Source organism: Aspergillus lucknowensis, assembly GCF_044049455.1.
Source record: "Aspergillus lucknowensis strain CBS 449.75 chromosome Unknown BJX67scaffold_2, whole genome shotgun sequence".
Taxonomy (NCBI): Eukaryota; Fungi; Ascomycota; class Eurotiomycetes; order Eurotiales; family Aspergillaceae; genus Aspergillus; species Aspergillus lucknowensis.
This window is the reverse complement of record NW_027263546.1, coordinates 633,318-656,995: the sequence shown is the minus strand read 5'-3', so window position 1 is coordinate 656,995 and position 23,678 is coordinate 633,318. Positions and strand designations below refer to the sequence as shown.

Here is a 23,678-nt window from a genome sequence, read left to right as displayed (position 1 = left end):
TACTAGTATATCGTTGCATGTCCAGGACTTTGCCTTCAGACTTGCTGCCCAACAACAGGTAGTGCCTCCGATTTCGGGTATGATATACATGGTCAAAAGCAGCTACTTGAAAGGTATTGGCAAATTAAGGGATTGCGAAAAAGTTCTTGGTCTGGGAGGGGTGAACGCCTGTAGTCCATGGACGCAAGCGGATGGTGCAAATGGTGCGAATGTCCCGAGAACGAGCCGATGGATAAAGAGGCCGAATGCACGAGATCAAGGTACTGAACACGATTCTATCTCATATGTTGCTTGAATGGAAACACTATAAAGCTGAAACAGCGCAGCCGAGGTGGCTAAGATGGCGGGCTTCTTGTCTTAGTGATCACTTCCTTTCCGTCCCCGTCAGCCAGCCCTTCAGCCACCTTCTGCTTTCCTGGGCTTCTTCTCCCAAGTCTCTCTCTTTTTCTCATATTCTTACCTGCAATTCCTTTCTATTTTCAACCTCACCCTAGTCTTTCCTATGTCCTTACTCCATGCAGAAAAACATGTCTTCGAATAGCAGCCCCTGTACGAATCAATCGGAATCCCACCTCCGGTTGCTGGGCCATGATTCGACTCTGATGGTGGGACAATCGGTCTCACTCACTCTGGGCGGCGATTCTCTCCTGGTAGTTGGTATGCTAATCGCCCAGTAATGCACGGTGGTTCCTCAGACTAATATCCCACGTGCCTCTAGATGAGCGCGCCATGCGCAAGTCTGATCGGACATGCTGCGGCCTGCTCCCGAAGCCGAGTACGCTCCCGCCTCTTCCTTGGTTTAGGAGAACGCGACCTGTGAACTTTACTAACTTAACGACGCCCCCAGCCAACAAGGTCACGCACTCGATTTCTCTGTACAATGTCCTCGAAACCGATGTGTCACCCGCCGGCTTAACCATTACTTACGCGGAGCCTGTTAGCAAAAATGACGTTGCTGTGACTGCTTTGCAATACCCCATTGTGGATGAAGAGAAGGCAACCGTCGAGACGTGGTCTAAAAAATTACTTGACCTTGCATACGGCAATGCGCAGCGATATAAGCGACTCAAGGTCTTGATAAACCCGTTTGGAGGCAAGGGAACTGCGGCGAGATTGTATCGGACATATGCTGAGCCTGTTTTCGCCGCCGCGCACTGCCAGCTGGACGTGCAGGAGACGACACACGGGGGCCATGCTACAGAAATTGCGGAACGAATAGACATCGATGCGTATGATGCCATCGTCTGCTGTTCTGGGGATGGATTGCCGTACGAAGTGTTCAACGGCCTTGCAAAGAAGCCGAACGCGCGAGAGGCATTGGCGAAATTGGCGGTCGCGATGTTGCCCTGCGGTTCTGGAAATGCAATGGCCTGGAACCTTTGCGGGACGGGCAGTGTTTCCGTCGCTGCCTTGACCATTGTCAAGGGACTGCGCATGCCCATGGATCTGATGTCGGTCACTCAGGGAAGCTCCCGCACGCTCTCATTCTTGTCCCAGTCTTTTGGCATCGTCGCAGAATCGGATCTGGGGACGGACAATCTTCGTTGGATGGGAGCCCATCGCTTTACTTACGGCTTTCTCGTGCGTCTGATGCATCGGGCTGTCTATCCATGCGACCTTGCAATCAAAGTGGCAGTTAACGATAAGGCTACGATCAAGAGTCATTACGACACATACGCGAATAGTAATGTCCCGACCCGCTCCATCGAAGATAACGCCGAACAGGGTCTTCCCAAGCTAGAGTACGGCACTATCCTGGACGAACTGCCGAGGGACTGGGAGGTCATTCCGGGAGAGACGATTGGCAATTTCTTCGCAGGGAACATGGCAATTGTATCCAAAGACACACCGTTCTTCCCAGCATCGGTACCTCACGACGGTCTGATGGATATTGTCACCGTCGATGGGACAACAAGCCGTGCGAAGATCCTCAAGATGATGTCGGCGGTTCCCGAAGGCGCATTTTTCGACATGCCCGAGGTGGTTATCCGCAAGGCTCTCGCGTACCGACTCACGCCCCGAGAAAAGGAAGGCTACATCAGCGTCGATGGCGAGAAGATCCCGTTCGAGGCCTTCCAGGTTGAAATCCACAAGGGTTTGGGCACGGTTCTCTCGAAATCCGGACATCTCTACGAAGCACGAGGGCCTAGACCTTGATTGCACTCGCCCGGAGCCCAAGTGAAAGAAACGCAAGTACACCTAATTTGCCCTTTCCTATGTATAGAGACCTACATACACAATTCTCTCTAGTGCTGTCGTCGACTTCTCGCTGTGATGATACCCAAATGGACGACTGTTTTGAATGAACTGATCATTGTTTGGTTTGGTTGGCATTCTATTCTTATCTGATTGTATTTTTTGTTAGACCTGGGTTGTGTGCTGTATATTTATTCATGGCAAGAGGTCCCTAGAACCTGGAGTGTAAAACATATCTCTTACCATCCCATTTTTATGCTTTGTAGGTTGATACGAGTAGTGATCATGCATAATCTATATTCTTTTGAATAGGGCTGTGGACAGCTATTATATACATTTTAACACCGCAACTCCGGAAAAGATGCATCCCTCCCTAGCTTTAACATCGATTTTTCGGTTTACTTCAAATTCAATCATCCCCAAATCCACCCCACTCTTCTTCACTCTCTTCCTCCTCATCCTCCGCCACCTCCTTCGTCCTGAAACCCCACTCAACTAACCTCTCATCACTCAGAGTCTCTCCAGCCCTCGCCCTCACGGGCCTATGCACCCCCTCCTTCTTCAACCTTTCAACAGGCTCTAATAAAAGCTCCATGGGAACGTCCCCCTTCGGCCTCCCCGATTCTTCGTCGAACTCAAGAACCTTCTCAATCTCATCGATCCAGATGTCGAGAATGTGGTACCGAAGCCCGTCGGGCCCAAGTGGCATGGGCATGATATCATTCTTCTCATCGGCGGCGGGTTGAGCAGGATCGAAGTTCAACGGGTTTAGCGGGCCCTCAGAGAGGATTGCCAGGTAGGATTTCAGGTCGCGCCAGTCGTTAGCGGCTAAATTATTTGTTTGTGACGCCTCGCGCTTTTCGTCGGTATTTTCTTCCTCGTCCCCATCCTCGTCCTCATCTAATTGTTTACCGGGTTTGGATTTCGACCTAGACTTCGACTTCGACCGCTTCTTCGCCGCTTCAGATTCCTCCCTCTTCCGCTTTTTTGCGCTCCCGTTCCCGTTCGCCTGCTGCTGTGCGGAGTCGCTCTTGTTCTTGAGGAAAATCTCAAACGCAACGCCGATATACAAACGTATCAGCAGTAGATACTTGTCTAGCCGGAGTCGATCGATAGAGTGGAACTCCCGCCCGATGGTTATCCAGAATGCGCGGAGAAAGCGGTGGACCGTTGAGCGGGGGAGGGCCGGGACGAGGCTGTAGGAGAGGTTGCGGGCGAGGGCTTGTTGGGTGAGGGGGCGGTCGGAGTGGTAGAAGCCTGGATTGTAGTTAATATTAGATACCGTTTTCCACTCGTTTGAAGTTCGGAGAGTAATGGGGAACTGAGATGTACAGAAGAAAAGACCCTTCCAGAGTTTGAGGAGCTCAAGGAGGGAGAGGTCGGTTTTTGACCGGAGGAAGAGGGCGAGGGAGTCAGTGGCTTTGTCGCGGATCTTTTTATCTGTCGCCTATTGTTAGAGATGAATAGTGAGCTGGAGTAGAGGACTAGAGGCGCGTACCGCTTGAAGCGAGCTCCCTTACGAAGGGAGTCTTCGCGAGATCGGTCATTGCTGAAAGCTGTCTGTGCGGTGATTGCACAGGGCCAATGGCAGCTTGAGAATGTGGCGAGGTTCTACTGAAAGCTGGGATGGTTTGGAAGATGCCGATACCATGTAGAAATCAAAAAGTGTGTTATAATCGGGGCTCTCAGGCGCAACTTTCTTGACTCCATGTCGGCGCATTCAAAGTGTAACTTTTTTTCTAGAGTTTGCACTGTTTGCTTTCTGGGTGAGGAGAAGGCGAATCAAGCACTGTGATTGGCTACGGGCCTCAGGAGATGGAGGGACTTGAAGGACAGGTGCACAGTACCTCGTCTCCTCCGATTTCCAAGTTCGAAGGTCATAAGAGTTGACTAGGTTGATTTTTTTTTCTTCATAAATATCTACTCAGTATATAGGAACAACAGTCATTGGTAAGGAAGGTGTGCGCCCTGCGTTCAGGAACGAATGGCCCGAGCCCCGCAAGGCGAGGGCATCGCAAGGCAACTTCAACACTGCGTTCCTTTGCTGTGATGTGGCTCGGTAGAAGAGATCATGACGTGGCTGTCTTGGGCGTCGCTTGAAACGGGATTGTCCCGTCAATTGATCCGCGCTGAATGATGCACAATGCCTGCGATCCGGAGAAGATACCTGCACCGAAGCTGGTATATGATACTATTTTAGACTATTCAGGAACCGACGGCGTCGCATCCGGCCCTGAGACTGTTATCTGTCTTCGGAATAATCCAGCATTATTCGGATGCTCACGGTTGACATCGGCCCGGGCCACACGGTGCCGAATCGCTTGCACCTCGGAGAATGTTCAGGTAGGGTGGAACGTGGCGGTGGAAACAAGCTGCGTCGTCCGTGTCATCGGAGCGATCGCGGTGGGCAGGTCAAGTGGCAGTGGAAGGGGATATGTTGTTGTGCCAAGTTGCATCGGCACCGTCTTCATGTCTTTTAGTGTGCATAAATGATCTACGCGGGAATTGGTTTAGTTCCGCTCCGGATTCAAGCGCACATCCGCTGATTCAGCAGCGCAAACCGGAAGTGGATGCTGAGGTATGAATGCCTCTGGAATTGCGTGGGTTGTTTGACGCTCGAGCGACGAATTTCTGTGTCTTGCGGTATCGGCGTGCTGCCAGCTGGCAACTGGGCCATGGCTGCGAAAGCCCGGGAGCAGTTAAAACCGCCTGGTCGGAGTATCTCTCGATCGGAAGGGGCTGAAAGGTTGTTCCTCGGCGCAACTCCAGAGTCTGGTGATCCTGGTGGAGCTTGCGAAAACCTTGTCTCGACCACGGAGACTCGGAGTCGCTGGGACCGACGTGCCCACGGAGATCATCAGTTGGAGCTAAGGTGGATCGCAAGAAAACGGCATCGACGTTGAGATAGGTAAGGCTAATTTTCATGGAGGTGCAGGTGTAGTTCTCCGGCTCGTCAGTCTTGAATTTATTGTGTTCCTTGGGAATGCGAGCTCTTCTCTCTGCTTGGAGCATTCCCCTTGCTCGATACTGTGATGGACCGAGGACAAAGAGAGTTCATCTTCGGCGTGGAATCCAGAATCTGGGCCTTGCGAGGAACTATTTGTGCCTTGGCAGACCAACCAGTGAGCACTATTGAAGAGCATAACCTTCACCAACCTCCATGGATGGAAAGCCTCTGGGCCGCATCCGGAATTGCTCTCATTCGACGGCGCTGTCCTTTTTCTTCTTCCCATTTGTTGTTACACCTGGGTCCAACAAATCTCCTAATCATGACATCACGGTGCGCCTTCTGGCAAATCGCAGCTCTGGGATCCCTAAACTCCTGCGTGAAGACAACCATGGATGGTCTGCCCGATAACTCCATCAGGGTCTCCCCCTCGGCACGTTGTCGATTCCACCCCGCTACTACTTATTCCAAATAAAACCCCCTCTCTTCGGACAATCGATGTTTTGAGTGGAGCACACCGTTCTTCTTCCCTTCCCTCTCCTGCCCCATAAACCGTGCGGGCTCTCAAGGTTCAATTGGCCGGTCTTCCCCTCCCATTGGAATATATCAGTCTCCTTAGAAACATAGCTTGGCGCTTCTGCGAAGCCTCCGTCGAAATGGCCCAGAGTGAAAAGCTCAGCATCAGTTCTGCCCCGAGCTCAGTCCGCCAGGATGAGATCCAAGAAGACCAACACCCCTCTCGCCGCGGCTCAAGGGTAGACAAAGATGACACCACAATTTTCGAAGAGATCAATCCGGAGGGGAGGGCAGAACTGGTGCGAATTGCCTCGAATTTTCCTGGGCGCACTATATCAGTGTCTGGCGCTAGCGGCAAGGGCATCGAACGGAGGGATACAGTCGATGGGATGGCCCTTGAGGATCCAGCATTCAACCCTACGAGCGATCAATTCGATCACTACAAGTGGGCTCGTAAGATGATGAAGCAGATTGACAAGGAGGGCTTCCCCCGCCCACCATCCACCGGTATCTCCTTCCAGAATCTCAACGTATCCGGCTCCGGCTCAGCTTTACAATACCAAGATACTGTGGCGTCCCTGTTTGCAGCGCCTTTGCGGCTTAATGAGGTCTTCTCCCGTCGCTCACCCGAGCGCCACATCTTGCGCGACTTTAACGGTCTTATCAGAAGTGGCGAGCTCTTGATTGTTTTGGGCCGACCGGGTAGTGGCTGCTCTACCTTTCTAAAGTCTCTATGTGGCGAGGTGCATGGGCTGAAATTGTGGGAAGGCTCACAGATTCAGTACAACGGGATCTCGATGGAGACCATGCTGCGGGAATACAAGGGCGAGGTGCTTTATAACCAAGAGGTGGACAAACATTTCGCTCATCTCACTGTGGGACAAACCTTGGAATTCGCAGCAGCAGCAAGGACGCCTGAGCACCGATTGCAAGGCGTTGGCCGGGAGCAATTCGCTAAGTATACTACCCAGGTCGCAATGTCCGTATTCGGTCTATCACACACGTACAACACCAAGGGTTTGTTTATCTCCCTGAGCAAATGTCTGCTTTGTTTGCCTGACATGTATTCGCAGTTGGCGACGACTATATAAGAGGTGTATCTGGCGGTGAAAGGAAACGGGTCAGGTTAGTGCTCCCCTCGATTATGCTCATGACATGTCGCTAACACTTCTTAGTATTGCCGAAATGGCCCGTAAGTCATCCGCCAACATCTAGCCCTACTCGCATAGCACTGACTGGCATTAGTCTCCGGAGCGCCTGTGGGGGCATGGGACAATAGTACTAGAGGCCTTGATTCCGCGAGCGCTTTGGAGTTTGCGAAGGCTTTACGTGTGTCTGCTAATGTAGCAGGTACTTGCCATGCTGTGGCAATTTACCAGGCTTCACAAGCAATATACGACATTTTTGACAAAGCCATCGTTCTGTACGAGGGTCGAGAAATCTACTTCGGCCCCTGCAACAAAGCAAGGGAGTACTTCACCGAGATGGGTTGGTACTGTCCACCACGCCAGACAACCGGTGACTTCTTGACATCCGTCACGAATCCCCAAGAGCGTAAAGCGCGCGAGGGAATGGAAGATCGAGTCCCACGAACCCCCGAGGACTTTGAGGCATATTGGAAGAACAGCCCAGAGTACGCTGAGCTTCGTCAAGAACTTGCCGACCACTCAGAGGAGTTCCCTCTGGGCGGGGACACCGAGCAGACCTTTGGTCAGGTTAAGCGGCACAGACAGGCAAAGCATGTCCGCCCCAAAAGCCCCTATGTCATTTCCATTCCGATGCAAGTCAAGCTTTGTACAATTCGAGCATATCAGAGGTACTTCATTCAACCATTTATATTTTGATCTGGACTAACGAATTCTAGGATTTGGAACGACAAACCGTCTACATTGACAACTGTTATTGGCCGAATCGTGATGTCTCTCATTATTGGTTCGATATACTTTGGGTACTGAGTGCACTGCGAACTTCTTTTGACGGGAATGCTAAGTTGTCTAGGACTCCCAATGCATCGGCTGGGTTTCAAAGCAAAGGGGCTGCTTTGTTCTTTGCTGTACTGTATGTGATCCGATTGTGCCAACTCTGGCACGCAACCTGAACTGAATCTGACTTCCCTAGAATGAATGCCTTGATTAGTATTACGGAAATCAACTCGCTCTACGACCAGCGACCAATTGTTGAGAAGCAAGCCTCGTACGCTTTTGTCCATCCTTTCGCTGAAGCCTTCGGTGGGATTGTCTCCGATATCCCGGTCAAGTTTGTGGCTGCTGTTGTCTTCAACATTATCTTCTACTTCCTAGCAGGCTTGGTATGTTCCTCCGGGGGGGCCTACATCGGTTATGCTAACGAAAGATGCAGCGATATGCACCGTCCCAATTCTTCATCTTCTTCCTATTCACCTTCGTCAGCACTCTTGCGATGTCGGCAATTTTCCGTACATTGGCCGCATCGACTAAGACACTCTCCCAGGCCATGTCCATGGCCGGAGTCCTGGTGTTAGCCATCGTGATCTACACCGGTTTCGTGATCCCAACCCCGCAGATGTCTGATGTCCCCTGGTTTAGTTGGATCCGATGGATCAATCCGGTCTATTATACGTTCGAAGCTATGATAGCAAACGAGTTCCATGGCAGAGAGTTTGGATGCTCTCAGTTTGTGCCTGCATATCCGAATCTGAGTGGGGACACCTTCGTCTGTGCAGCCCGGGGCGCTGTGGCAGGAGAAAGGACTGTCTCGGGAGACAACTTCATTTACTCGCAATACCGGTATACGTACGACCATGAATGGAGAAACTTCGGGATATTGGTAGCGTTCTGGATCTTCTTTACCGTTGTTTACCTCGTTGCCACTGAGATCAATTCTGGGACTTCTTCGAAGGCTGAATTTCTTGTCTTTCGCCGAGGGCATGTACCGGCGCAGATACGCAACCTGGATAAAGACCCAGGAGATAGCCCACCTGCGAACACCGTTCTAGCCGAGAAACCAGCCGAACTAGCGCCAAACACCTCTGCAATCCCGGAACAACACAGCATCTTCACTTGGAGAGATGTGTGCTATGATATCCCTGTCAAAGGGGGCCAGCGCCGACTATTGGACAACGTATCTGGATGGGTCAAACCCGGCACTTTGACTGCACTGATGGGTGTTTCAGGGGCCGGAAAAACAACCCTTCTCGACGTGCTCGCAAAGCGTGTCTCTATCGGTGTGGTGACCGGTGATATGTTTGTGGATGGGAAGCCGCTTGATACTAGCTTCCAGAGGAAGACGGGCTATGTCCAGCAACAAGATCTGCATCTTCCGACAACCACCGTGAGGGAGGCGTTGCGTTTTAGCGCACTGCTACGCCAGCCACAAACCGTTCCCAAGGCCGAGAAATACAAGTACGTTGAGGAGGTTATTGACATGCTTAGCATGCAAGATTTCGCCGACGCAATCATCGGTACTCCAGGCGAGGGCTTGAATGTGGAACAGAGGAAACTCTTAACTATTGGCGTCGAGCTTGCCGCCAAACCCGCACTACTGATCTTCCTGGACGAGCCAACGAGTGGTTTGGATTCGCAAAGTTCTTGGTCGATCTGCTCTTTTTTGCGTAAGCTGGCAGACCGGGGTCAAGCAGTGCTGTCCACCATTCACCAACCTAGCGCTATGCTCTTTCAACAGTTTGATCGTTTATTGTTTCTAGCAAAAGGTGGACGAACTGTGTACTTCGGGGACATTGGCGAGGAATCTCGGACTTTGCTCGACTACTTCGAAGCAAACGGAGCCCGAGCATGTGGCTCTTCAGAGAATGTTGGTCCCATTTCCCCAGTTCTCATTTCTGCGTTTACTAACTCGAGGAAGCCTGCGGAGTATATACTCGAAGTCATCGGGGCTGGTGCTGCTGGGAAATCTAGCCAGGATTGGCCGGCCGTCTGGAAGGAAAGCGCTGAAGCCAAAGAAATCCGGAAAGAGATTGACCGAATTCACCAAGACAGAGGTTCTGTTTCTACTGAGGAGGACAATAACACGAACCAAGAATACGCTATGCCCTTCGTGAGCCAGTTGTGGCATGTAACCCATCGTGTCTTCCAACAGTATTGGCGCGAGCCCATCTACATCTGGGCGAAGCTGATTCTGGCCGTTGCCTCTGCCATTTTCATCGGATTCACCTTTTTCAAGCCCGACAGCTCTCAGCAAGGATTCCAGGACGTCCTCTTCAGCGCCTTCATGCTCACATCCATTTTCTCCACTTTAGTACAACAGTCAGTGACCTTCAACCTCCAACCCAACTCCAAGCTAACAATGATAATCTAGAATAATGCCCAAGTTCGTCGTCCAACGCTCCCTGTACGAAGTCCGTGAAAGGCCCTCAAAGGCTTACTCCTGGGCCGCCTTCATCATGGCCAACGTCATCGTCGAAATCCCCTGGCAAGTCCTCGCCGGCATCGTCTCCTGGGCCGGCTACTACTTCGCCGTGTACGGCGCCGACCAAGCGCCGCACCGCCAGGGCTTAATGCTCCTTTTCATCATCCAATTCTTCATCTTCACATCCACCTTCGCGACGCTCGTCATCTCCGCCCTACCAGACGCCGAAACAGGCGGCACCATTGCAACGCTCATGTTCATGATGACTCTCATCTTCAACGGCGTCATGCAACCACCAAACGCGCTCCCGGGCTTCTGGATCTTCATGTACCGCGTCTCCCCACTCACGTATCTCATCTCCGGCCTCACTTCAACGGGGCTCCACGGACGCAGGATCGAATGCTCCACCGAGGAGTTGAGCGTGTTCAATCCGCCCTCCGGCCAAACCTGCGGCGATTACATGGCTCCCTACCTCCAAGCTGCGCCGGGGACGTTATACAACCCCTCCGCAACGCAAGGATGCGAGTATTGTCCTCTCGATAACGCAGACCAGTACCTCGCCGCCTCGAATATCTGTACGTTTCCATTCCCAGCATCCCCTTCCTTCCTCAAAACGCAACGTAAAATAGAAAATAGAAAATTACACCCCACTAATAGTTACTGAGCAGACTACTCCGAGCGCTGGCGCAACTGGGGCATCGGCTGGGCATATATCGGCTTCAACGTCTTCGGCACCGTGCTGCTCTACTACGTTTTCCGGGTTCGGCACTGGAATCCGACGAGTCTGGTTAGGGGCATTAAGCAGGGGGCGCAGGTTGTTTGTCGGGTGTTTAAGAGGCGGTCTGGGACGACGCCGAGGGGGAAGGAGGCAGAGAATGGGAGGTTGTATTGATTAATTCCCCATTTCTTTGTCTAGGGACTGGTGTTGGGGGGAGTGCTTTGTCCATCAGTTCGATCTTTCTTGTCGATAATTTGCTTGTTTTGGAGAGATTGCAGGACTGAGGTATATACATTGTAATAATTCCTATTTCGAATCGAATAGCAATCCATGACCGCAGTCCAAATTAAAAATTTGTTAATACTTAATATTCAGCGTAGTGGGCTAGATTAACCCTTATATAACTGGAATTGGAGATTTCGATAGCTCGATATCCTCGCACGAGTACTGCATCCATAACACCAGCAAGAGAGTCAAAGACAAAGCAGGCGAGGGGGTATTGTGCAAATGCATGAGTAGTAGAATGCCAACGTTCCAGAATTAGTTTTGTATCGTGTCTCGTGAGTCGTGTCTCTGATTCAGGTTCTTTCGGTTGGGGGTACTGGAGCTGATGAGGTCGTTGATACCTCAGGCAGATGAGGCCCGTGATGATGAAGGACGCCGAACAACGACCAGGGCATTGATGACGTGCCCTGGTTTCCAGCCCTGTTCCGTGAGAGGGGTATTCTCTTTCAGCATCTTGCCTAGATAGGCGATTCGCACGCGTTGTGTCCTGGGGATCTGTACATAGATCGTCAGCCTCGTATATAGATCCAAACACTCAAGCGCAGTAAGAAGCAGGCAGAGAAAAGGCAAGGAAGGAAAGTTAGGGAAAACTCACACCGACTTCCTGCTGTATTTTGCGTGCAATCACCCCAACGTTCTGCGTCTTCCGCACGGAAACAACAACATCCCCTCCATCCCTATCACTCAGCCGCGCCTTCACGCGGACTAAATCACGCTCACTCGTCTTGCCCTTCTCATCCCTCCTCCGCTCCCGTTGCCGCTCGACATGACCGTCTTCGTCACCAATCAGCTCATCGCCCGACGCCTCGTCCTGCGCAAACTTCCGATCATCGGTTCCCTCAAATCCCACATCTACATCTACATCCCTACCCCCGTCTTCATCGCTCGTAACCTCTTCCTCCTCGTCGTCGTCGCTAGCTCCACTCGAAACAACCATATTCTCAGGATCAGAGACAATACACCTGGGCAACCGATACAGAACCCCCTGCTCATCATAACACCCCTGACAAAGATCCCCAGTGGGGACGGTCAACCCGGCGGCATCGATGATGCTCTGCGCGGTGGCGAGGTCGTCGGCACGCATGAAGGACAATGCGGCGGCGAGCGCAGCCCACACCTCGGGACGACCGGTTACCCGGGTTTCGAAGAACTCCTTGCGTTCCTGATCGAGCAACGAGCGGGTCCAGCGGCGGCGTTTGCTGTGCCAGACATGGGGGCGGATCGGGGCGTTGATGTGTTCGGTTAGCGGGACGGGGGTGCGCGATGGGGAGGAGGCGGAGGGGTGGATTATTGGGGGGCGGAGGTGATGGCGTGGGTGGGAGGGTAGTGAGGACGGATTCCGGGATGGGTGCGAGGATGCGTGAGGAGGAGCAGATCGTGCGGATTGTTGGTCTTCCGTGGGTGTTGGGGGGGCGTAGTGCGAGTGGGTGTCACGCGACAGGGAGAAGCAGCAGCCCTGTTGGATTTCAGAAAGATGTCGAGAGAGTGAGAAGCGGTTGAAAAGACGACTTACCATCGTGGAGAAGAGTCAACTCCATGAGTTGCAGGTGTGAAGGCATGAGACGGGAGAAATGAATCGATGACAGGGGGAACGCCGCTTAAATGGAACGACGAAGCAGCGGGAATTCTTCCAGGTAAAGAAACTGCCTCGCCAAAGATACGAAGCTATTTTGAGACTCAAGAGAGGGGGAAGGGAGGGGATCTCGCGGACTTGTCAGGGATAAATGTCCCAACGGTCGAAAACTTTCCGTGGTTCGCAGCGACAGTCGCACCACCTGTCGGGCCATCGTAAGCTCGGGACTTCTTCGAAGCAAAGACTGAGAGTTTGGGTATGACAGCTTCTTCTACGAATCAAATCTACTGTTCAGCGTTTTTTCGCGCTATCATTCCTCTATTTCGTGACGTGGTGGTAGTGCAATTATCTCTTGGAAGACAAAGAAAAATATCCTTGTTACTCCTCTTCCTCTTCGTCACTTCCAAATATAGCTTTAAATACTGCCTCGCCCGGTCGTTCGCCCTCAAGCGCCTCGTTGCGATCGGCTTCGATCACGACGGGCTCTTGCTTCGCTGCGGGTGACGCAGTGCCTCCACGCGATGAAGCTAACGGCCCGCCACCCCCACTGGCCTCAAGCAGAAGCTGGTTCATGACTTCTTGCGACACGAGCGCTCGCGGTCGCGACTCGGTCTGGTATCCTGCAGACTGGAAGCGTCCTCCCGACGAGGAAGATGCGCTGGAGGGCTCTCCTGGGTCAACCTGCACATGGCTAGGGGGTTTAACGTTGAACCGTTTGCATAAGAGACGAGTGGGGTAGAATGAGACGGTGGTTCGTGTCATCGGCCCGAACATTCCAATCTTAGCAGCGGCTACCGCTGGATCCTCAGGCTTGTCGCGAGGGTTACTCAGGAGCGCATCTGTGCTCGACTCAGCTTCATCCGAAGCCCCCTTCGGACCAGAGGATGCAGAAGTGAATCGTGATGCCATCACCCCAGACACAGGCTTGAACACCTCTGCCGCTCGTGTAAACTCGTGGAGCTCTGTAACCCATTCATCCGTGCTGGAACCGGACACACGATCCGGGAGGCTATCTCGAAGCCCTGCCCGGATCTCGAGAAACGTTCGGTAACGGACCCGTTTCGCTTCATCCTCCGAGTACGGCATCCAACCGCTGGCGGCGCGCGTCAAAGCTTGGACGGCCACGAGCTTCTCCAGTTTGGGAACAAGATCCCACAACTCTTTCCGTTTCTGGGACTCCGAGAGTTCGTAACCTTTTGGAGCCTTCTCACCAAGTGCTGGTGGTAAGTTCGTTTTCCCCGTGAGCTTCGCAATCTTCTCTCGGCCTTCAGGCGTCATCCAATCGAAGATAGACTTCGCCGGGAGTTGGTCTTCTCCTAGAAGCGCAGCCCGTGAAGCCGGATCCAGAGTGGAAGCTCTGGCTGCCTCTGCAGTAGAAACGTAGTCCGCGACATTCTGTTCCGTCGAGGGCGTCTTTTTGGATTTCCAATCCTTGGGGATTTCCGGTGGCGCGTATTTCTTCCCCGAAGATAACGAGAGGACGGAAATACTGTCCGCCAACAAAAATCCGTCAAGGGGCAGACGGCCGTCATGACATTTCCTGAACCCGGCCGCACCCTTGGCGGCAAGAGTTTTCTTTGGAATGAAGACTGGTTTGTTGGTCAGGAGAGGGTTAGAAGAGCCTAATGGAAGTTTTGTCTCGTCTGTAGCCTTCGCTTTGCTCTTTTTTTTCTTGTCACCCCCGATAACGCGGTTATATGATATCTGAGGGCCCAGCGAATATGGATCCTCGTCGTCCGAGCCGGTATCATTTAGAACACCGACACCGAATGCCCCTCGCCGAGGTCCCTGAGCTTTTGTCTGTTTCGGTTTACGTTGGGTGATGAGTCTCCGCCCAAAGAATGGATCGGTATCTTCGGTTTCTTCACGTTCATTCTGATGAGAGCCAAGGCGAGTTTCCCCCTCGAATCCAAGTCCCTTATAATCTGTCTTCCGCACAAACGCAACCATCGGCGGATTCTCGGGTGCGAATAGGTAGGTGTTGTCTTCGGTGCCGGGACGGGTTGGTCCATCACCTAAATCGGCTTTCCGTCTCACTTTTGGACCTATCCCTTGTCCTTCCCTCCACCCCATCTTCTTCAAAAGCTTCACGCCAATTGTTTCACCCGTCGCCCTGAACACGTCTATCAGACCTCCACGACGGGTGGAATCGTCCGCAGTGGACTCAAATCCGGAGAATTCATCATTGGTATATAATTTGCGCGACTCCTCGGCCTCGCGAATATCTTCCTCATCCATGAAATCCTCCGCGCGTTGTTGTCGCGCATCTCTGGCCCGGTTCTGGCGCGAGGACACAAATGTCGCAGGTGCCCATCCTTCCTTGGATCCGACGGTGTTGAAGTACCTGTGGTTAGGGACCACTTTAGTTTGCTGTCCAGACTGGTCCATGAATCGTGGGCTCACCCGGCACTGAATCCACCGGTGAAGGCGCCATGGAGACGTTTCCTTCCCCGGTCATCTGTCACTTCCTGTTTCCAGACTGGCACGTACGATCCATCGTCTCGGGTGCCGGCATCGAGTGGTGGCAGAGGGGTGCCGTAGAAGGCGTATGGAGATTGTTGGGCCTGGAAGTCGGCTTCGAAAGCTGCACGGTTTCTTTTGCTAGCCATTACGTGGACGTGATATTAAGTAAGAGACATAGCATCACTGGAGCTGTGTTATTTATTGCTAAATTTAAAAGCAAGAAGGAAAGCATACCGAGAGAGAGGGAGAGTCGGGTGATGATGTGGATGGAGTGGTGAAGGTGAGAGAACCGGCAAAAAGTGACGCCAGAAATGGCAATTGCACCGCCACACCTGCCCCGGGGCTTGTATACTCTGCATAGATAAATATTGGTTTGTTCATTCCAACTACGATGGGCTTCTGCAGTGTGCCTCACTCAAAAGTTGCACAGGGTGGTTGTTTGCTCCAAACACTCGATCACCAACGAATCCGGTGGCAGCGCGCGCGAGATTCAAGGCCGATCTGGCGCTTCCTGCAGATGTCTGTGATCCATCACCTAAGGCGTTTTCCAGCCCCCCAATCTCCTTTCCTCCAGAGTCTTGACCAGATGATCAGGCACTTCTGTGCCCAAAGCTCCACCGAGATCACTTCGTATTCCAAGGTCAACTGGGTTGAGCATCAGGCACCCTTCGGGATGAGGTGGTTGGGTGGAGCTGACCTGTGACGGAGATGTCGTCCGTCTTGAGATGAGGCCATATTTCCAGTTTGATGAGAGCAAAACGGCGACGCGAGGAGCCTGTGATGTCAGACAAAGCCCGTCATAGAATACTCAATGAAAATATATCAACAAATTAGCATATCGGAAGGCAGGTGCTGCGGGACGTCGGGATGGATGGTTGCGGCCCTGGCTTCGTTTCCCTTGGGCTGGTTGCTCATTTGTTTCTCCGCAGCCGCAACCATCGCCAACTCCCCCAAACTGTCGTCCTCGCTTTCATCAGCTTCAACTTGTCCCTCCTTCTCCCATCTCAATTCCCTTCCCTTCCTCTCCTCTCCCTCTTCGGAGTCGCCCTCACATATGGAGTCGCTCTAAACGGCTTGTCCAGCGAAGATCACCTTCCTTTGAGCCCTTGTCAGCAAACCAACATATTCCCCCACTCGCTCTCACCCCCCCGACCGGCCGTCTCAACCTCAATCCAGTTGGGCCCCATCACCCAGACTTCGAGTCCATCAGCGACGGCGCTCGACTTGAGCGATCAGGTTTGACTTGTTGCCGGACTTGTGTTCTTTCCCATTGAACTTCCCCTCCCATCGTGATGTCCACCGCTGTTCCCTCCACTGTCGCTCGCAGCCACTCCACCTCTTCTCGGCCTCCCTCCTATGGCACTGCGTCGTCCGACATCCCTTACCGGACTAGGAGTGTTGCAGTGAGGCCCGCGACGGCATCACAGCCATCTCCGGTACATACTAGCCACTCTCATAGTCGCCATTCGTATTCGAAGTCCCAATCATATGACCGCCGACCTCCTACTAATCACGCTGTATTCGACACCATAGCCCGTCGCGACTTCGAATCCTCCAAAGGTGGCCACCAGGCCTCTTCTCGTCGGGGCAATTCGAGGGAACGCTCTCAAGAGCGCCCATCAAGCTCTTACCGACCTGAGTCATCTTCACACAAACCACAACGGAACCTTTCCGTCAGGAGCCAGCAACGCGATAGTATAGACATGACGAATGCGGGGGCCGTGACAGCGGATGGGGGTTCAGGCCACTCCCACTCCACTTCGGGGCACCATCTGCACTCAGGAAACTCCTCCCAGCCGAAGCGGCGGACGATGATTGCCACCCAAACAGGTCAGTGGTCGTTGGGAAAAACGTTGGGCGCTGGTAGTATGGGTAAGGTCAAGGTTGGAAGGCACTTGGAGACCGGGGAACAGGTACGCATTCTTTTATTAGGTTAGAGTCCCGGAACACATAACTAACTCATCCCCAACTGCAGGTCGCTATTAAGATCGTCCCTAGACAGTCAACCGAGGAGCATCGGAGTGCCCGTGAGGCCGAAAGGGCGGACCGCTCGAAAGAAATTCGAACAGCCCGTGAAGCCGCCATTGTCAGTCTTGTGAATCACCCGTATATTTGCGGTATGCGAGACGTCATACGGACTAATTACCACTGGTATATGCTTTTCGAGCTTGTCAATGGTGGACAGATGCTGGACTACATCATCTCCCATGGTAGGCTGAAAGAAAAACAGGCCAGGAAATTTGCTCGCCAAATCGCCAGCGCGTTGGACTATTGTCATCGCAATAGCATTGTGCATCGAGATTTAAAGATTGAGAATATCCTAATCAGCAAGACCGGAGACATTAAGATTATCGATTTCGGGTTGAGCAACCTTTTCTCTCCAAGAAGCCTCTTGAAGACATTTTGCGGTAGTCTTTACTTTGCGGCCCCTGAACTACTTCAAGCAAGGCAGTACACTGGGCCAGAGGTGGACGTTTGGAGTTTTGGAATCGTGCTGTATGTTCTGGTATGTGGGAAAGTCCCATTTGATGACCAGAGCATGCCAAAACTCCATGCAAAGATCAAGCAAGGTGTATTTGAATACCCCCCTGGGCTCACTAGTGGTTAGTTTTACTCCTTTCCGCAACGCTTCATAAGAAGAGTATTGACTGGTGCCTCTAGAATGCCGCCATATAATATCCCGCATGCTGGTTACTGACCCAAAGCAACGCGCAAATCTAGCCGAGATTATGGGCCATCCATGGATGAATAAGGGATTCAGCGGCTCTCCAGATAACCACCTTCCAACCCGCGAACCGTTGCAACTTCCATTGGATCCTGAAGTGATCGAAAAGATGACTGGCTTCGATTTTGGGCCCTCAGACTACATCGCAGCGCAGCTTACGAAGATCATTGAGTCTGAAGACTACCAGCATGCCGTCTCACTCAGCGCCCGTGAACCACTCCCTCCGGCCCACACCGATAAAAAGCGCGGCGTTTTCGATTTCTACAAGCGGCGAAACTCAGCCAGCAAGGATACTCTATCGGCCCCTTCTGCTGAAGCTGTTCAGTTGGGGAATGATCCTCTAAACGCCTACAGCCCCTTATTGTCTGTATATTATCTTGTCAAGGAGAAGTTGGAGAGAGAGAGAGCGGAGACCAACCCAGGGGCTCTTGGAATCCCTAAAGCTACCGGTGACGCTTTGCTTCAAGTACCAGATCTTCCTGCCCCGGAAGCCGCACATACCAATCAGTATCAGGTGCCAGGAGAGAAAGACACTGGAAGACGGTCCCGCCCGCGGGCGCGAACCCATGGGGATGACGATATCACAGAGGATATGAAAAACGTTAAGCTGGCGTCGCAGTCCGGACAGCCCTCTCACAGTCCCGCTGCATCTCAACCGGAAACGCCTGCTAAGAAGGAAAGTACGGCCGCGGGTCTTCTGAGACGCTTCAGCACGCGGAGAACGAAGGACCGTAGCCGCGACCGTGAACGGGCAAGACTCACGAGTCCCCATGCACCATCACTCAATGTGCAGCCACCGGCTGATTCTGCTTCTCCACTCTCAAGAGGGTTCAGCATGCGCAGAAACCGCCGTGCAGAACCTTCATCGACAATTCCGTCAGCTGGCAGCCAACCGCAGCATCAAGACCTTCTGAAAGCGCCTGGATCGTCGGAGCCGGCCTCGCGATCCAACAAACTTCTGGAAAGGTCAACTAGCGTCAGCTCAGCCGAACACCGACATCGACGAACTCGCCGAAACGATCCAGATACGGGGAGCCAGCCGCCGCAGACAAGTGGCTCGGAATACTCGACCGTGCCGAAGGACTTAACGTCCGGACGGGAGCAGAAAGGGCCATTGCGTACGCACGCTAGCCGGACCATGTCACTGGGCCATGCTCGTCGCGAAAGTATACAAGCCCGTAGGGCCCGACGGGATGCTGCGAGGGAGGCCAACGTCCCCGAGGAAACCGACGGGGAGGTCTCCGGGCCCGGAGCTGCCTTGGAGAGCGCAAATGAAGAAGATTTATCCAAGCCGGTTTATCTCAAGGGTCTCTTCAGTGTTTCTACCACCAGTAGCAAACCACTGACCTTCATCCGGGCCGACATCATCCGGGTTTTGAAGCAGCTTGCTGTTGAGTATGAGGAAATCAAGGGGGGCTTTAGCTGTCGTCATGCGCCGAGCATTGAGCTGGACAAGGTCGTCGATCATGGACCTCCAAGTCCTGAACGGCAAGGCCAGGTCTCTAGTCATCGCCGCCGGATCAGCTTCGGCGGTCTACTGAACCACGACGATGGCCGCGAGGAGGTCCGCAATGCAGCACGCCGCCGACACCGGGCACCAGATCGCAGCTTTGTTACCAACTCGGAGGCATCTGATGAATACCTCGAGGGTCGTGACACCAGCGCGGCCGTCGGGGAGCGCGTCGTGGGAGAGACAACCACCCGAGTGCAAAGTGACACAGGCGAGAACCTGGTGCTCCGGTTTGAAATTCTCATCGTCAAAGTGCCACTATTCTCCCTCCACGGCATCCAGTTCAAGAAGGTGGCTGGAGGCATGTGGCAGTACCGGGAAATGGCGAAGAAGATTTTGGACGCTCTGCGGCTGTAGTTCCCTACAGCCTGTGATACTACGCTATGAATGATGTGCTTCAGGGTGAGGTTCCCATTTAACATGCAAGCCGCTTTGGACCATGACTTTCCACGACATGACATTTTATCTTTCTCTGCTTTCTCTTCTCCTTCTAGCGATTTGTTTGCGTAGGCGATGTCACTCAATTCTGAGACGACGGATATGCATACTAGGAAGCAGCCGTGATTCTAACTGGCCTGTGTTTCTATCTCATTTCGCCATGATAACTGTGGTTTGCTCTTCATGTAGCTCATAGACAGGATTCGTTTATATTTTGATTCTTTGAACTCCAGGCGTCGACCGTTAGCCTTCCAGAAGCCACTGCAACACCTAAGGATCAAAGGTGGCCACCCAGGCTCGTCAAGACTGCTTTCGGCGACTCACAAGAGACGTGTCTTCAGTTAATAGCTGAGATTGGAAGTCTAATCCAAATCGTTGCTATCCTAATAGCCACATTCACCTTAGTAGGGAAACCACAATGGAGGATCTCTAGCCTGGATTGCAACTCTATACTCCTATATGCCTAACCCCTAAGGCACCAATCCATGACAACCCTAACCGAGACCGACATTTGCATTGCTACATCGAGGCTTTGACGAAAGAAAGTTTTCTAGATCAAACCTTCATTTCACAAGCATTTGGCAAAACACCCAAGAATAATATTAAGAGAATAAATTGACGAGAAGCCTTTCTCGGCTTTCCCTTGTCTTATATCCAACTTGTATCTTTCTTTTGAACAGGGGGTATTTGCGGCGGTTAACCTTGGAAGTCGACTCGCTCAAGACTAAAAGGTAATGGCATGGGGTTCCTTGAGAGTCTCGTGATAATGTGCTGGGATAATCCGATGCCGATTCAGTTCCTGCTGGACACTGATTATACAAAGGCAATTGGAGATACCATTGTCGTTAGAGTACCAAGAGGAAAGTCGAAGAAACGGAGGCAAGAGGAGGACAAAGACACGGCAGTAAGGAAGGAAAAGAGAGGAAAGAACTGAAAGAGAAATGACGGGAACTTTGTCAGCAGGCATGGCAACGACACGAGGCTTGTGCGTTCTGGCCCAACAGCATCTGGAGTGTTGATATGAGTTGAAATCACACTTGACTCGGAATTTTAAGTGCTGCAATCAAGCGGTATCAGCTGTTCAAAAGATAACAACATCACATAACCTTTGTATATATCTTCAACTGTTAGTGGGCTCCGTTCTACTGTGGCCCCTTATTTCCTGTCTTTGATCCTCTGGGTTCCTCGATTTTCCGCCCGCGTGGGCATTTTCTCCGCCCAATGGAGATGGCCTGCAGTGGCTTTTGTTAGTGCAATTAGAGCTGTCTCCTGCGCCCTGCTTGCTGTCTGTTAGAACACGCGTATACAGGAGATATGCAGTCTTGATTAATGTAGCTACTCGAGAAGGTTTGCACTGTGCTGAATTCTGTGAGCATAGAACCCAGAATAATGAAGCATTATGTGATCTATAACATGAGCCAAGCATTCTATGTCTATGTCTATGGCAGATAAATTCTAGACGGTACAGTAATAATTTACAGCCCCCATGATAACACATCCCTCGCCGGCATCGGAAGAGTCTCCCACCCCTTCCGACCAACCTCCTGCCCCTCGCCCTCGCGCGAAGCAACAACCTGCAACCCAGGCCGCCCACAAAACCCATCATGCCTACCGACCCGCTGAACAGTCCGGAAGAAGCCAGCTCCCTCCAATCCCGCCTCGGGAACAAAAACCGTATCTTGGTACTGTTGTCCCGGGATTTCCTCACGACGAGGGTTAAACCACGGCAGGCCGACGAGGTGGTTGAGGATGTTGTGGATAATAGTGTAGAGCTTTTCAAGGCGCCGCGTGGTGCTGAGCCATGAGAGCGTGCGTGTGTCGTATGCTACGCGTACGAACGGGTTCAGGTATATCCCCGTCTCTTTCTCCCTGTCTGTTTCCGTCTCCGTTCGCGGCGACGCTTGTATATCCGCGTGAATCAGACAGCACTCACTCGCATCCCAGAAGAGATCCGTATCATTCAATGCACGGAATCGAGCCGGCGGCTGGATGCTCCCGCCAGCAGCCACTCCCCGCGGTGGAGCCGCTATCTCGGTATTATTCTGGAAGAGCCGCGCGTCAAAGGCAACCATCCCGCCCCAGCAACTGCGCACGGGGACTGCGTCCTTGCCCGCAAGAACGGCCCTCCTGCTCTGTCCGCTACCGGCATCCGAGAACCACGGGAAGAAGGGCAGGCCCATGCTGTATCCGGCTGCGTCGCGTGTGGCATAGGTGTCGTAGAACTTGAAGGGGTTGATGAAGTCGACCGCGCATGCCGCGCGGTACGGTGCTGTTCTATTATTGTTATTATTATTATGACTACCAGCGTTAGTAGAGAATAGAAGCTGTAAAGCGTCCACGGGGTCAAAGGCCACGTCGTTCAGGTAGAGGAGCTTATCGAATCGGCCCGTTGTGGCCCGGTCCAGCGGATGAAGAGCGCGGTTGCGGGCTTCGGCTAGGTATGTGATACGCTTCACGCGCTGCATACCATCCGGCGTGACGATTTTAGGAAGGCCCTCTAGATCCAAGGACTCGTATATGATGGATTTGTTGCATGGGACGCGGGCGTCAAGGTCTTGCAGGGCTCTTCGGCCCTCGTCGCCGCTGTCGTTTTCGTAGATACTAAGGAAGACGTTGTCTTCTCCGAGGAGCGTGATGAGCTGGAGAAGGCTAGAGGCCCAGGAGCCTCGTGCGAGTTCTCCAGCTGGATCGTAAAGGCTAGCGGCAATGAAAATCTTTTCATTGCGGGGGTTTCCTCGCCCGGTCTGGTTCGAATTTAGGACCTGGTTGCGGAGAGAGGTGTAGTGAGGTGGGAGGTGAGTGTATGAAGGGTAGAAGGTGGCTGTAAATGCCACGAGGACGGCGATCGTCGAGAGCAGAGTGAGAAGATAGTAAAATAGTCGGTGGAGAAGGCGTCGACGGAGAGGCGGCGCCGACACGGCAGATATCAGGAGCCTGTAGCCTCTGCGGCGGGAGTTGCTGGGTGCGAAGCATCGGATGAGTGAAGAGATGCGTCGCGATAATCGCGCAAATGGGGGTAGCTCTGTCGACCCGAGATCGCCCTTATATAAACCATAGATCTCTTGAGATTCCCCAGAAAGCCGGCCCGTCGGGCTGTTGTTGCTGGAAAGGGGTGTCGACATGGTGAAGGCAGAAGCGGGCCAATGGAATGCTGTACAGGGGAGCAAAAAGAGATCGCATGGGGCAAAACCAGGCTGGCATAAGCTCACACCAGGTAAGTTTGGCCTTCGATGCAGAGCTCAGATGCCTTCGTGTGGGAGGAGTGGGATTTTTGCCATCAAAATGGGATCCTGGGAGTGGGCCCAGTCAGGGTCCAGCGGATCAGCCCCAGCGCCCCGTTTACCCCAAATTGCCAACCTTGGAAGCAACCGTCGCTGGGAGAGATCCACAGAGTTCCATCGGTACATTCAAGAGAAGTTGACCAGTGAGATGAGGATCTGCGCAGTGGGCACGAAGTGTTTGGGGTTGCTTGCGAAAGCTCTTTCCTGAGTAAAACTTAGGGTTTGTCAAAACCCTATCACTCTCAATGCTGATGGTACGACTACATCGCAAGCAACAGGTCATAGTGCCCAAGCAGCCCAGCTCTCCGCCAAAATTATATCCATGAGGGCCAATCAAGAATGTTCTATCCCTCTGCGAGTTGCTCGAAAGCTTACAGAGTTGAGAGAGACGGGGCCACAGGAGAACGGGCTAAGAAGGTGTTTTAGGTATGGTAAATAATGTATTACGAGAATAATAGATACTTAATTTTGTTTTCAAACTGCGAATTACCTTTTTTATAGGTGATCAAGATCTAAAACTTGGTTAAATTTAGAAGAACAAAATTTCAACTTCCCATCAAGCTATTTTTCAACTCCATGCTCAACGATGTTCACCTGATTTTTAAACCCCGTATGCCCAAGAGACCCAGGAAGCTCGATATATTAAGGTTTACTAGTGGTGGATCGGCAATTGCCAAGGCCC

The 23,678-nt window shown here is 52.5% G+C and overlaps 7 protein-coding genes across 7 annotated transcripts; 3 read left to right on the top strand and 4 right to left on the bottom strand.

Annotated features, from left to right (window-relative positions):
- The first annotated feature begins 15 nt into the window (after window positions 1-15).
- Window positions 16-2,505, top strand: BJX67DRAFT_341194 (putative sphingosine kinase (SphK)). The gene is made up of 3 exons (XM_071027869.1): window positions 16-657; window positions 719-775; window positions 848-2,505. The coding sequence occupies exons 1-3, from the start codon at window positions 516-518 to the stop codon at window positions 2,155-2,157; spliced, it is 1,509 nt and encodes a 502-aa protein (XP_070890975.1). The 5' UTR covers window positions 16-515; the 3' UTR covers window positions 2,158-2,505.
- BJX67DRAFT_341192 (ribosomal RNA processing 1 family protein) lies at window positions 2,477-3,908 on the bottom strand. The gene is made up of 3 exons (XM_071027868.1): window positions 3,695-3,908; window positions 3,529-3,636; window positions 2,477-3,453 (listed from the first exon to the last, which is right to left on the bottom strand). Exons 1-3 carry the CDS (start codon window positions 3,741-3,743, stop codon window positions 2,606-2,608), a joined length of 1,005 nt encoding a protein of 334 aa, XP_070890974.1. The 5' UTR covers window positions 3,744-3,908; the 3' UTR covers window positions 2,477-2,605.
- Window positions 3,909-5,504: 1,596 nt separating this feature from the next.
- On the top strand, window positions 5,505-11,510 carry BJX67DRAFT_95569 (ABC-2 type transporter-domain-containing protein). Its single transcript, XM_071035660.1, has 11 exons — window positions 5,505-6,676; window positions 6,733-6,784; window positions 6,835-6,851; window positions 6,905-7,475; window positions 7,524-7,607; window positions 7,658-7,717; window positions 7,778-7,967; window positions 8,018-9,448; window positions 9,500-9,900; window positions 9,953-10,578; window positions 10,672-11,510. Exons 1-11 carry the CDS (start codon window positions 5,800-5,802, stop codon window positions 10,893-10,895), a joined length of 4,533 nt encoding a protein of 1,510 aa, XP_070890973.1. The 5' UTR covers window positions 5,505-5,799; the 3' UTR covers window positions 10,896-11,510.
- On the bottom strand, window positions 11,124-12,869 carry BJX67DRAFT_95584 (uncharacterized protein). Its single transcript, XM_071035662.1, has 3 exons — window positions 12,520-12,869; window positions 11,602-12,462; window positions 11,124-11,501 (listed from the first exon to the last, which is right to left on the bottom strand). Exons 1-3 carry the CDS (start codon window positions 12,520-12,522, stop codon window positions 11,349-11,351), a joined length of 1,017 nt encoding a protein of 338 aa, XP_070890972.1. The 5' UTR covers window positions 12,523-12,869; the 3' UTR covers window positions 11,124-11,348.
- A 1-nt stretch (window position 12,870) lies between these two features.
- On the bottom strand, window positions 12,871-15,330 carry BJX67DRAFT_95583 (putative G-patch domain protein). Its single transcript, XM_071035661.1, has 3 exons — window positions 15,277-15,330; window positions 14,983-15,225; window positions 12,871-14,923 (listed from the first exon to the last, which is right to left on the bottom strand). Exons 2-3 carry the CDS (start codon window positions 15,186-15,188, stop codon window positions 12,958-12,960), a joined length of 2,172 nt encoding a protein of 723 aa, XP_070890971.1. The 5' UTR covers window positions 15,189-15,225; window positions 15,277-15,330; the 3' UTR covers window positions 12,871-12,957.
- Window positions 15,331-16,334: 1,004 nt separating this feature from the next.
- On the top strand, window positions 16,335-19,634 carry kin1 (putative serine/threonine protein kinase Kin1; the record flags this gene model as incomplete). The annotated part of the gene is made up of 3 exons (XM_071030763.1): window positions 16,335-16,955; window positions 17,018-17,645; window positions 17,704-19,634. The coding sequence occupies 3 exons, from the start codon at window positions 16,335-16,337 to the stop codon at window positions 19,632-19,634; spliced, it is 3,180 nt and encodes a 1,059-aa protein (XP_070890970.1).
- Window positions 19,635-21,116: 1,482 nt separating this feature from the next.
- On the bottom strand, window positions 21,117-22,962 carry BJX67DRAFT_388042 (glycosyltransferase family 69 protein). Its single transcript, XM_071034322.1, has 3 exons — window positions 22,746-22,962; window positions 22,018-22,649; window positions 21,117-21,984 (listed from the first exon to the last, which is right to left on the bottom strand). The coding sequence occupies exons 1-3, from the start codon at window positions 22,835-22,837 to the stop codon at window positions 21,191-21,193; spliced, it is 1,518 nt and encodes a 505-aa protein (XP_070890969.1). The 5' UTR covers window positions 22,838-22,962; the 3' UTR covers window positions 21,117-21,190.
- Window positions 22,963-23,678: the final 716 nt, after the last annotated feature.

Excerpts from the sequence above, each read along its gene's own strand:
- BJX67DRAFT_95584 (XM_071035662.1), bottom strand. Across the intron at positions 11,502-11,601 it reads AAATACAGCAGGAAGTCGGT|ATCCCCAGGACACAACGCGT; the intron begins GTGAGTTTTCCC and ends ATCTATGTACAG.
- BJX67DRAFT_341192 (XM_071027868.1), bottom strand. The coding sequence starts at position 3,743 with ATGACCGATCTCGCGAAGACTCCCTTCGTAAGGGAGCTCGCTTCAAGC. Across the intron at positions 3,637-3,694 it reads AAGGGAGCTCGCTTCAAGCG|ATAAAAAGATCCGCGACAAA; the intron begins GTACGCGCCTCT and ends AATAGGCGACAG. Across the intron at positions 3,454-3,528 it reads CTGGAAGGGTCTTTTCTTCT|GCTTCTACCACTCCGACCGC; the intron begins GTACATCTCAGT and ends ACTACAATCCAG.
- BJX67DRAFT_95583 (XM_071035661.1), bottom strand. The coding sequence starts at position 15,188 with ATGGCTAGCAAAAGAAACCGTGCAGCTTTCGAAGCCGACTTCCAGGCC. Across the intron at positions 14,924-14,982 it reads ACCGGTGGATTCAGTGCCGG|GTACTTCAACACCGTCGGAT; the intron begins GTGAGCCCACGA and ends CCCTAACCACAG.
- BJX67DRAFT_95569 (XM_071035660.1), top strand. The coding sequence starts at position 5,800 with ATGGCCCAGAGTGAAAAGCTCAGCATCAGTTCTGCCCCGAGCTCAGTC. Across the intron at positions 6,677-6,732 it reads ACACACGTACAACACCAAGG|TTGGCGACGACTATATAAGA; the intron begins GTTTGTTTATCT and ends ATGTATTCGCAG. Across the intron at positions 9,901-9,952 it reads TTCTCCACTTTAGTACAACA|AATAATGCCCAAGTTCGTCG; the intron begins GTCAGTGACCTT and ends ATGATAATCTAG.
- BJX67DRAFT_341194 (XM_071027869.1), top strand. The coding sequence starts at position 516 with ATGCAGAAAAACATGTCTTCGAATAGCAGCCCCTGTACGAATCAATCG. Across the intron at positions 658-718 it reads CGATTCTCTCCTGGTAGTTG|ATGAGCGCGCCATGCGCAAG; the intron begins GTATGCTAATCG and ends ACGTGCCTCTAG. Across the intron at positions 776-847 it reads CGGCCTGCTCCCGAAGCCGA|CCAACAAGGTCACGCACTCG; the intron begins GTACGCTCCCGC and ends CGACGCCCCCAG.
- BJX67DRAFT_388042 (XM_071034322.1), bottom strand. The coding sequence starts at position 22,837 with ATGTCGACACCCCTTTCCAGCAACAACAGCCCGACGGGCCGGCTTTCT. Across the intron at positions 22,650-22,745 it reads TTATATAAGGGCGATCTCGG|GCTCCTGATATCTGCCGTGT; the intron begins GTCGACAGAGCT and ends CAGAGGCTACAG. Across the intron at positions 21,985-22,017 it reads TCTATTCTCTACTAACGCTG|CACCGTACCGCGCGGCATGC; the intron begins GTAGTCATAATA and ends ATAATAGAACAG.